General features: G+C 42.3%; 1 protein-coding gene across 2 annotated transcripts in view; it reads left to right on the plus strand.

Moving 5' to 3' along the window:
- CNIH3 (cornichon family AMPA receptor auxiliary protein 3) overlaps nt 1–12,805 on the plus strand; it is a 134,688-nt gene that overhangs the window by 96,947 nt on the left and 24,936 nt on the right. For both annotated transcript variants that reach the window (XM_089685006.1, XM_089685007.1), the window contains one exon: nt 1,948–1,995. In XM_089685006.1, coding sequence (XP_089541132.1) covers nt 1,948–1,995 — 48 coding nt within the window. The remainder of the gene's footprint in view (nt 1–1,947; nt 1,996–12,805) is intronic.

The raw sequence follows: 12,805 nt of genomic DNA on the forward strand, positions 1-12,805 counted from the left end.
TTAATGTAAATGTAAGCAAGATGACTGAATGATCAAAAGCAATGTCAAACTGGCCAAAACACTCAATTTCAGTGGGGGTTGAATAATTTTGGACACAACTGTATGTATTATTCCTATGTTCTAATAGTTTAACTGCAGCTGTCAATAGCTTCCTGAGTGTATTTCTGAATCCTTTTGACAAGCAGAGTATCTCTATACTATCGCTATTATCTCAAAGGCACAGTGCCAGATAGCTAGGGCTGTGCTACTGTATACGTGTAGTGGTCACCTTCCAGTATAGTAGTAGGTGAACCTGTTTATTGCAATATAGTTTATATGCAGCTTCTGTTATTCTAGTTAATCCTGACCCTTCTGGTCTGAGATTCTAAAGCTAGTTTTAACTTAGGTCTCTAAAACCAGCATAGGCTAAGATTAAGAACGAGATCATTTGAAACGCGTTAACAGGTCCTGTATTCATGTCCTGGTGTTTTGTGTGTCCTATGGGTTAATAAATGCACAATATATTCACCCATCCTCCGGTGTGCTGCTGACCCTTCTTCCTATTCTAATCCACGCCTACTCCATCTAAAACGAAGTGTTTTTGATTTCCATATGTTGCTTTCACATACACTCTATGGCCAACAGTTTGTAGACACATCACATCTCCATGACCTTGTTAGACATCTCATTCTTAAACCATGGGCATTAACCATAGATTTGGACCATCCTTTGCAGCTATAACACCCTTAACTTTTCTGAGAAGAATTTTGGAGTATGCCCAGAATTTGTGAGGTCAGGTAGATGTTGGAAGAGAAGACCTGGCTCAATATTGGTGTTCTAATTCATCCCAAAGGTGTTCAGGAGGGTTGAGGTCAAGGCTTTGTGTAGGCCAATGGAGTTCCTGCATACCAAACTCATAGAACTATGTCTGTATGAAGCTGGCTTGCACACAAGAGTACAGTTATGTTGGAAACGAAAAGGGTCTTCCCCAAACTGTTACGTATGGCTGGAAGTGCACAATTGTCAAAAATGTCTTTGTATTCTGTAAGGTTAGCAGTTCATTGGAAACACCTGAACTCAGTCATTTGGAGGGGGGTCCACAAACCATCGACTACATAGTAGGGTGATGGTGAAGTGTTCACATACTTTTGTGCATGTCGTTTACCTGGGCAGCCTCTCAGTAAGCCCTGAACACTCTAAACTTGGCATAATTATTTCTTTTCCATGGACAGAAGCCGGGGTCTTCAAGTGGTTTGTGCAGTTTTAGACTCTTTTTTAGAGATGCTGCAAATTCTGTTTGTTATCTTTTCTTTGTGCTTCCCTTGAATCACTTTCCAGGTTATGCCGCATTATGCTATGAACTGGTTTCAAAAACAAGAAGATACTCTTTGTTTTGTATTGAGAATATATATTTTGGTGGAAGGTTGTTGGAATGGCTCTTATTACAATACTTGTAATACTTTTGCATGATCAGCCAATGGCACTAATCAGTGTATTCTGATGCTGGGAAGGTCTCCCTGCCTTTAGGAAATGAAGGCTCAGCGAAACAAAACAAACAAAACAAAAAGACCTGATTATTCCATCCACACACTCGAGGTGGATGGGGGAATCGAGTCAATTTTTTTTTTCATTCAACCAGCAGACTAATGTAAGGGCTGCCTTAGATTAGCTGTATGATGACTAGAGGCAATCGCTTCCACTTAGCACTCACTTTCAGCAAGTACCCTGATATGGCCTTTCACAGTATCTGCAAACAAAAGCAGATACAAATCTGCAATAAAGTTTTCCAAATTCTTGCATTGCACCTTGCTGACCTGAAAGGGATTATATTTAATCATCAAAACAATAGTTGCACCTTAGTAAGCCTTGTTAGCATTAGCTCAGAATTGATGGAGTCAAACTGCTCTTGCAAAACATATCTAGGTCTATTTTTTATGCACCTTTTAACGCTTTCATATTCCTTGACAGAGGGAACGACTTCGAAATATCGAGAGAATCTGCTTCCTCTTGAGAAAGGTGGGTATATACAGGGCCACCATTTGCATTCATAAAGCCCTGTACAGTTTACTTGAAGTGTCTCCTTACTAATTTACCCGAAAAACCCATTATGCATTTTAAGATTGAACAGCTTCTTATCGGACTTCATTTTGTGGCCGTATGTCTTCTTCAGAGACATTAAACAGTTTTCTCCCAATACTACAGTCATCATTTGCATGTTGTGATTATAATCACTCTTAAGCTCCTCTTCTCCAGGGAGAGTACGTTTCATTTTTTCTGTATATTAGGCAACTGCAAAAAAGTATTTGAAGTATAATGGCCCACTCACACCTCTTTTAGGTACATATTAATGCATTTCCAACTGTACCTAGTGCTTATTTACAAGTTTACTATGTATTTTAGTGTGGTGGGCGCATACATTCATGCATGCATTTTTGGTGTATTTTCCATAGTGATGGATGTCACCACATGCAAAAAACATCTAAAACACACTGTACATGTGTTATCTACAGTTGCAAGAAAAAGTATGTGAACCCCTTGGGATTACGTGGAGTTTTGCATGAATTGAGCATAAAATGTGCTCTGAACGTCATCTAAGTCACAACAATAGAAGAACACAGTCTGCTAAACATAATACTACACAAAAATTAGATGTTGCCATGGTTTAATTGCACATAACATGTAAACATTCACAGTGCAGGTAGGAAAAAGTATGTGAACCTTTGGACTTAATAACTGGTTGACCCTCCTTTGGCAGCAATAACCTCAACCAAACGTTTCCTGTAGTTGCAGATCAGACCTGCACAACGATCTGGAGTCATTTTGGACCACTCCTCTTCACAAAACTGTTTCAGTGTAGCAATATTCTTGGGATGTCTGGTGTGAATCGCTCTCTTAAGGTCATGCCACAGCATTTCAATCGGGTTGAGGTCAGGACTCTGACTGGGCCACTCCAGAAGGCGTATTCTGTGCTGTTGCTGCCCTTGTTTTGTTGAATTACTTGTATGCTTTGGGTCATTGTCCTGTTGCATCACCCATCCTCTGCGGAGCTTCAGTTGGCGGACAGACGGTCGTACGTTTTCCTGCAAAATGTCTTGATAAACTCTGGAATTCATTGCATGCCAAATTCATGCAAAACTCCACGTAATCCCAAGGGGTTCACATACTTTTTCTTGCAACTGTATATCTTAGAAAGGTGCGCAATATACCCCCACCCCTTGCCCACCTAAAATTAATAGTGTTTGGTAGATACTTGAGATTTTAAGGCCACAACCATTTAAAGTATTATAGTTTATATTACAGAGAATGCAACAGCAAGAGTGGAAAAATGTTCTAGGGAAGATAGGAACAAAGTGAGGAAACCCTGAAAATGGGAATTCCTAAAAGCTATAGTAAGCAGTTGGCGATATCACTTCCTCAGTCAGTTGGCTTTTCAACTCTAGTCCACCCCAGTTGTACTGAATACTTGTCCGAATAAAGGCACCTCTTACAACATTCCACATATTGCAGAGACAGTCAAGTTCACAGGTCGACATAATCCTGGGTAACCTGCACATAACTGTAATGGTTTGCAGCTACAGGAGACCAAGCTCTGACTTCTTGGTGTTGTCTGCATAGGCGTGGCAGCTGAGGCTGCCCCTTTAAGAACAGGGATGTTGGATGAAGATAGTGATAAATAAATAATTAAGTCCAGATTAAAACTTATTCTAAAGGCTCCCTACAATGTACAGTATACAGGATAAGCTCATCCTGTAAATTCTTGCCAATTGAATCTATAGTTCTTATATCCTTCTTTTATATCCTTAGTTCAGATTTGATTTCCTTTGATGATATAAAATCCTAATGAAAGGGGTCCCTTAGAACCCTTCAAAAAAGCATTGCATGGTTATTGGATTTTATGGACACAAAATTATTTTAGCACTACCCCCTCAGGAGTAATTTTCAGGTTCCCTGTCTTTCTTGACCCAGCTCTTGAAGCCCAACCCCTGCTGACACCACCTTAAACCTCTGGTCAGAAGAATCCTGTGGCTGCGACCATAAAATAGACTCATGCACAGTTTAGAGGGAACAGATATGTTGGTTGTTTTGAGAACAAATGGAAGCACAACAAAGCAACAGGAAAATATGTGCATAAGACAACAGCTGTCACTCTAGTAACTTCAAGTAAGGGTCACAACACAGCACAATCTCAATTAGTTCTAGATGTCCTGTAATCCAGAATTTAAATGATAGCCCCAGTCCTTAGATGTTTCCTAACCATTGAGTAAAAAAACTACCAAGCAGAGAGGCTAACTCACTTTGGGCTCTCAGTGGCTGATGGTTGAGTCTAATTCTGAGAAAAAGTAAAGCTCTTCTATTAAAGAGGCCATTGTCCCTTTACCTGCAGTGTCTGATCTTCTGTGCGCTCAATGGGACCCTAGTTGGTGCACATAAGGATTCAAATCTTCCTTGAGTCAATGGTAGAAGGTAGAGGGTGAATACAAAGGAAGGGTGCTGCCCATTTAAGTGATACTACATTTTAATGGTACCCCTTTGGCAGACACAGGGTGGTGTGTAAAATTTGGCAAAGATTAAAAATAGGCAAAACACACTTCTGTAGAAATTGGTTCTTCCTTTAGCCACAGTAGCAAACTGCAGCAATGGAGGAAAACCTTGGTGAATGGGGCAGACTGTAATTAGAGCAATAATACAGCTGGGCATGTGGAGGGCAGATAGTGCCGTAGACCCTTGTGATTGGATATGCTGAAACTGTACTAAGTAGTAGGCCAAACAACTTGGGCCTTAACACGTGCAGCTTGAAAAACAATAGTAGTCAAGCTGAGTAGAAAGCAACTGGATTTGGTAATGTCATGTGCAACTTAGATGGCTTGAGTATGAAATTCTGTCACCCGATCCGTGGCTTTGGTTAGGTGGATGGTCTCTCTGTAGACGGTGGCTCCTTTTTCCTCGTGGTTCCTCCTTCAGAGATCATTTTGGACAGCAGCACACCAGCCTGCTTACTTGTAGGGCTGTCTGCCACACTTGTCAGCGGTCAGGAATTCCTCTTCTCTCCTCCACTCTTTGCGGTCTGGCCCAGCTTGGACCTCCGGCATCCCGCACGGTCTTCTCCTTACACTTGTTCTCCAGCTCTCTCCGTCCACTTCCTGTCCTTGAGTTCCCAAGCTGCTGTATTCATCTGCCCCTGCCCTTCCACCAGCTCCTTCAGGAAATGTAATTTGTTAACTCCATGTTAGACAGTGAAGCCCTGCAATCAGCCTACGATTCCCGCAAAGCTTTCCAATAGGGTCTATATAACTGGGCTTCAGGACTCTGCCATCTCGTGTCCATTTAACATCCTGCAGTATTACAGCAGGGTGTTACATTATATTCAAGTCTTGATTGCCTGTTTGGCCAATCAGTGACTGTTTTGTGCCCGAGAGCTGTCTTATTATAATCTTTGAAACAAAAGATATGGATCTAACCTTCATAAGTAGTTAACTAATTCCTTAGGACTCAGCTCTTTGGAACCCATATCTACTGATAAAGTAGATATGGATCATAATGAAGTTGCTTTTGGTATATATTAGAGAGAGAGAATATGCTGAAAATAACCACCTGTAATACTTTCTAAAACCAAATTATCATAATTTCCTGCACAATAGCTGAAATTGTTAGGCTGGCAGTGGAAGCATGTGCTGAAACAAGAAAGGAGACAGAAAGATGGAGTGAGTGAGGTGTTTAGTCTCTGCATATCTTTGGCTGAGGTTATAAAAGTTAACAGACCTAAACTGTAATGGTTGCAGAATTTGGGTCCCAGTAAACAGAGGATATTTTGACCACATACACTTAGGTTAAAGAGGGGTTGTGACTACATAATGCAGAAATAATTTCAGTCCATGTGGTCACTCTCTCTGAACCTAAGCACTCATATGACCTGGTGACACAGAGGACAAAACCCTCTGTACAGAAAAAGAAAGGGTTTTCCAAGCAGCCAGTTGTTTTCAATAGCTTCTTCAAAAGAAGTGTGTTTCTTTTTTATGTGGAGTTCCCCTTTTAATGTTTTACATAAGTAGAATAAAACAGTAGAAATAGATTTTATTGCGCTCATCAATTACATCTGCAAAGTACAAAGTGTCCTCGGAGAGCTGCTGTATTTAAAAAGCCACGCGGACCCAAAGCAATCTTGCATATTCTATCACTCATAACAATAGGGCACCGTAGGAGAACCGCACACGGGGCTTCCAGCTGAGGACTCCGCCACAGAAACAATGGCTGGAAATTATCCCAGAAACCCCGATTTCCTCCTTGTTACTGTAATGAGAACCCAGACAAATTTAGAAAATGCTGAGTGTTGCCTGTGCCACAGCTATATTTCAATTTTAAGTAGACGGCGTGTTCAGAATTATGCAAAAAAGAAAGGCATTTTTATTTCAGGTATTAAAGGGCCCCCAGGAGTTAGTAGTAAATACACCGTGGCTCATTTATCAAAGCAAATGAACAAGAACAGGGATAACTCACTAAGGTACACTTGCATTGAGGGCTCACATACGCGCACAGATGTTTGTGCATATAATGGTTGAGATCCATTAAACTATCCAGCTGATCGCACACTGATGTTCAGTGTCTTAGTTAACAGTGTGCATTAAACATCCAAATAATGCTGAACTTGTGCCTCCTGTTCCTATAAACCAGAGGTCTCTGGACTTTCTAAACAAAGGGCCAGTTTACTGTTCTTCAGGCTTTAGGGAGCCGGGTTGTGGCCAGTGGGAGTAGAAAATGCCCTGGCATCAGTGGGAGTAAACAACGCCCCATGGTTTTAGTGGGAGGAATAGTGCCCCATTGTTGGTGTCAGTGAGAGGATTATTGCTCCATTGTTGGTATCAGTGGGAGGAATAGTGCCCCATCTATATTAAATAATAATCCCCCTGCGCTTCAAATGGACATGTAATAATTAAAGAAGCTGCTAACACCCAATCCTATACCTATAAATGCATAAACTCAAAATGATAAATAAATTGATGTAGCGCTATAATATACAACATAAACACATAAGTATATATATAACCATATAATGATAGATGATAAATAAATTGTGATCAGATTCTCTAGGGATCTAGAACATAATAAAATGTGCCACAAAATCATGAAAAATTTGTGAATACGTCAACTTGGTCCTGAAATTGGACCCAATATATGGTGAATAAAACCCCCCCATCCCAGAAAATAAGTGCCCCATCTATGGTGTCAGTGGAAGGAATGGTAGTCCATTTATGGGCCGATCAGTGGGAGGAATGGTGGCCCTTCATTCCTATCAGCGGGAGTAATAGATTGCCATCTATGGTGTCAGTGGACAGAATAGTACCTCATCATTGGTGTCAATGGGAGGAATAGTGTCCCAAGGGCCAGATAATTTCAAGCAAAGGGACACAGTTTAGAGACCACTGCTATAAATTGTGCTTTGGAATGCCCATGCCAACATTTTGCTTGAAGTGGAACTATAGTCAAAATAAAAACTGACATATATAAAAGCAGTCTGTTTGGTGCATTAACAAAACAGCTTTTGTGAGTATTTTTTTGTTCGATTTATTATTTTTCCACTTCTTTTACCAGGGTGACAATGTTGTTTGTTTTGCAGTGATAGCACACCTTTTAGACAAGTTATTCTTAAATGAAAATGTAGTTTTAAATGGACAGTTTTCTTGTAAAGAAAGTTTAAAGGCTAATGGGGGTGCAATCTTATGTAGGCACCTGTGGAAAAAAATTATACATGCACATTTTTTTCTGGAAAAAATATGTGCATTTAATATTTTTTCTTTAAAAGTGAACTTAGCCTTTAAGACAGATGCTTAAAGCTGACCATTGTAAGCACCCCCATCAGCGTTAAATGGTTTATCCTAACATCTGGAACTTACGCTTTTGTTGGACCCATTTGCTGAAATGCATTTGAATAAGTGGTGAGGGCAAAGTTAAGGTAGTTCATGGTGGTTTCTAAGGGTAAAATGGTCTTTAAATGGCTGCTGAGGCTTGCAACAGCTCTTTTGAACTAACCAGGACCCATTCTTCTATCAAAAAACACCACCTCATTATCTTCATTATCTTACATTATATAATAGGTGGCAAAAAAAGTAAAAATAAATATGTTAGGCAATAGTATGCAATTACCAAAAAATGCAAAGAACTCTAGGGGTCCCTTTATAAATATCCACCCAGATTGACACAAGTTTCGCCTAGAACTCACACATTTATAAAATGTAAAATTTTGGTCAGGAGCTGGAAGGCTCTACAGAATCATCACTCTGAGACTTCTCCCTGCCTAGAACTTTGGAGAAAGTTTTAGAAGCAGTGTGCGGATGTAAGAAGTGGCTGATCTGCATATTCAAGGAACTTTGACCAATCCCCACTAGGATGCTTGGCAAGGGGTCAGAATAGCCCTTAAATATGAGTGCGCCTGTCCAGTGTGAGGACAGTTCAGGTGGAAACTAGAGAGGAAGATGTGAGGCTGAAGGAAGGAGGCTGTGCGGAGGCCCAGTGGGCTGACTTGAGGTTGGAAAGAGGGAAAGCTCAGAACTCACCAGCCCCCTGAGAGAGGACCACCTGTATGGCAGGGAATGAGCAGCCCAGCTGATAGGCCTGGTAGCAGCCACCAACCCACAAGCGGTACAGGAGGATAGGAGAAGGTACATTCTGGTGGGAAACCAGATTAGCCACCTACCAGTGACTATTTCACCTTTTAAAGTGACAGGAACCAGATCCCCTGTTCAAGAGATGCTGGCAAGCTCTCCAACAGAGACTGTGCTGCAGAGAAGGCTAGTAAATAGCTCCAGGAAGTTGTCCTCATTTCATCAGTACCCTTGGACATCCTGTACACCCCTAACCCTATCCAAGTTCAAATCCCCTCAATAAAAACAACAAAACCAAAACTCAAGAACTGATTTCTGACTCTGGATGCAAGCTTTTGTGGAAATGCGTGATGCCTGGCTGTGCAGGACTATAGGTGGACTCAAAGGGGGTAGTGCTACAATATAGACTGAAAAACATTAGAGAAAACCAAATCTTTGTGTTAGGCATGCCATGGCTCAGCTGGCATACAGTTGAATGTTTGCCCACTCACAAAGAAATTATCAGTCTAAAAATCGAATGGTAGGTGTATTGTAACACTGAGAGACAGAATAGCAACAAAAAAGTCAAAAGAAATGCATGTCTAACAAATTATGCACTGATTTTCATGTTCATGAGGGAAATAAGTATTTGATCCCCTATCATTCAGCAGGATTTCTGGCTACCAGGTGTCTTTCATACAGGTAACAAGCTGAGATTAGAAGCAGTCTCCTAAAGGGAGTGCTGCTAATCTCATTTTGTTACTTGTATAAAAGGCACCTGTCCACAGGAGCAATCAAACAATCAGATTCCATATGTATATTCAGTGTTCAAGCCTACATTCAATATCAAACTAAACTTCCATGTACATAGGCTCTCCATCAGGGTGCATAGTAATTTCCATGAGGGTATTATTATTATTATACAGTATTTATAAAGCACCAATAGTTCGCTCAGCGCTGTACATTACAATGGGGGACAGAACAATAACAATACAATACAATGCAAAACATGAGGGGATTGAGGGCCCTGCTCTTTCGAGCTTACAATCTAGGAGGGAGGGGATGGTGGCACAGGAGGAGAAAGCTGTGGGGGACGGAGTGGTAGGAAGAGTGGAGGAGGTCGGCAAGTTAGCAGGGGGTGGGGTAGGCTTCCCTGAAGAGGTGGGTTTTCAGGGTGCGCCTAAAGGAGAGGAGAGTAGGTGATAATCTGATGGGTTGGGGCAGGGAGTTCCAGAGGATGGGTGACACCCTGGAGAAGTCCTGGAGGGAGGCATGGGAGGAGGAGACCAGGGAACTAGAGGTCTTGTGAGGAGCGGAGTGTGTGTGTTGGGTGGTACTTGGATATTAGGTCAGTGATGTAGTTCGGGGCAGTATGGTGGACAGCTTTGTACGTCAGTGTTAGGATTTTGAATTTGATCCGTTGCGCAATCGGAAACCAGTGGAGGGGGGTGGCGGAAACGGAGAGGTTGGAAAGGTGACTGAGTCTGGCAGCCGTATTCAGGATCGACTGAAGGGTATGATTTGCTTGTTCATACACATTTGATGTGGCAGCATACTCACATATCCTTTAGTAGATCTGACCCACTGAAGAGGAACGATAGCAGCCATGGCTTTGACAAGGCTTTGATGTTTTACATAGGTGGCACATTGACAGAGAAACAGTCACAGGAGAAACACATAGGCTACTATAGATGATTTGAGAGTGGTCATAGTTCCAGTGCAGTCATGATTACCCTCTGGCTTCAGTGTGCCACATAAGTGAAAGGTGATCTAACTTTACTCTGGATTTCACTAGCTGCATTATTATTCAGTGAATGAGAAAGTACTAAAGCCATGGTAAGTTACCTGGTAAAGATGTCCTGTGGTGCAGCCAAGAAAATACATGGGCTGTGCAGCTCTTGCGACTTAAAGGGGCCACCGGTCAGGGCTACAGTAATATCCTAACAGAAGTTCTAACTCTTGGTTTGAGTAACTGTTTTGTTGTAGTTTTTATTCCTAGTGGAGCAATTTTCCAAAAATATTCTTAATAATATTAAAAAAAAATACTGAAGGGGTGGTGGGAGCCCCTCATTTATGGGTAGAGCAGGTGTGCAGACCTGGGAACTCAGCACAGAGATCCTACCAATAGATTCCCTGAGAGACAGAAGAAGCTTTTAAGGGTTTTAATCCTTCTGTATTTACCAAACACTGAAATATCTGTTTTTGGCAGACTGATCCTTTAAAAGGGACCTGTTAGGGCCCATTCACACCAGCAGGAGTGCACTAGGATGTGCATAAGGCACTTGCTGGATGCACTGTTGCACTGCAATGCAGTGCTTGCTTTTTTCTTTCTTTTTTTTAAACTTTATTTACAATGCAAATAACACTTCATTTAACTCTATGTGTGCAGCATGTTGTGTTCACGTGTTTTAGCACTTTATTGCATTGCACACCAATACAGCGCATTGTAGTGAACAGGCTCTATACAAAGTAAGGCTTTTTGCGTTGTCTTTGTGTTGGGAGTGCATTGGGCAACACAGTGGTGTGGACGAGCCCCTACAATAGTAATATGGCAGCTGCCATTGCTACTTCTTTTTAAAGGTCTAACGCTGTCATTGTCATAAATGATCGGAGCCTTACAAGGTATTATAGATCACTGATCCAGACAAACTTACAGATGAGCAGCCCTGACTTCACTGGCTGCCTGCTTGTTTCAGAGCAGAGACCTATTCCCTGTGCAACTCTGATCGCTAAACCTTGTATAGTTTTAGCCTGTAACGTTGTAGTGACAGGACCATTTCCATGTTGGTGTCTCTTTCTCGTGCGTAACAAATTACCTTCTGCACACACCTGCTCTTCCTTCACGGCGCATTAAATATTAATGATTTGTCAAATGCACCGACCCGTTTTGTGGGCAGCTTGTGAAAGACGATTTCCATTCCGGCACTTCGACAAATATATTTTCATGAATAAAACATGCACCACCAACTAGGCAGAATTAATTATACTGTGTGCTTGTAATGGGATATTAACATAACACCTCGTGTTAACTGGATAATTGTGCTACTGTCGTGATGAGCCTTAAATGCTGCATTTAAAAGTGGGATCACAGCCAAACCTTACCTGGCTCAAAAAGCTGTCAGGTATGATCCATGAAAATGCAATAACCAATTAGCATTCCTCTCTCTCATACAAAACTGAGAAATTGATGTCCTGTTTGTTTTTACTTCTTTATCTACCATTTCGAGCACTCGTGATCAAATCACTTTAAACAAGGGGACACAAGTGTGGCCCCTGAAATCACCAAAGCACTGCACATAATATTCAGTGAATGTGAATCTATAGAAAGCTGACATGCTATAGGAGGGCTAGGAGAGATGGACACGCTCTATCTTCTCTCCTTCCAACCTCATGTCAAATCACTTACAAACACATGCAGGCTCCACCTCCGCAACATCGCCAGGATACGCTCCTTCCTTACCCCAGACACCACTAAGCTACTCATGCATTCCCTGATTGTCTCGCGCCTTGACTACTGAAACTCCCTCCTCACCGGCCTGCCCCAGCGCAGGCTCTCCCCGCTTCAGACCATCCTGAACTCAGCGGCTAGACTCATCCACCTTACCAACCGCTCCGCTTCTGCCACCCCCCTCTGTCATTCCCTCCACTGGCTCCCGGTTGCCCAACGCATCAAATTCAAACTGCTAACTCTGACCTACAAAGCCATTCACAACACTGCCCCTACCTACCTCACCAACCTGATTCCCAAGTACCACCCTACCCGTACCCTTCGCTCCTCACAGGACCTCCTTCTGTCTTGCTCCCTGGTCTCCTCCTCCCATGCACGACTGCAAGACTTCTCCAGGTCCTCCCCCATCCTCTGGAACTCACTACCCCAATCCATCAGATTGTCGCCTTCCCTCCTCACCTTCAGGCGCTCCCTGAAAACCCACCTCTTCAGGGAAGTCTACCCCACACTTACCTAACAGCCGTCCTCCTTCATTCCTCCTACCACTCCACCCCCCACAGCCACTTTCTCCTGTACCACTACCCCCTCCCTCCTAGATTGTAAGCTCGACAGAGTAGGGCCCTCTAACCCCTCGTGTGCTGTTTGTTGTTGTTGTACTGTTTCATGTATTGTCCCCCCCTCTATTGTACAGCGCTGAGCAAACCCTTTGGCGCTATATAAACTCAATGTAATAATAATAATAATAATAATATCTTCATCCTCAGACATGGCTAAGAGTGTGAGTCACATTCCTACACAGCCA

Source organism: Staurois parvus, unplaced genomic scaffold (genome assembly GCF_062004578.1).
Source record: "Staurois parvus isolate SC_StPar_1 unplaced genomic scaffold, SC_StPar_1.0 ptg000362l, whole genome shotgun sequence".
NCBI classification, from domain to species: domain Eukaryota; kingdom Metazoa; phylum Chordata; class Amphibia; order Anura; family Ranidae; genus Staurois; species Staurois parvus.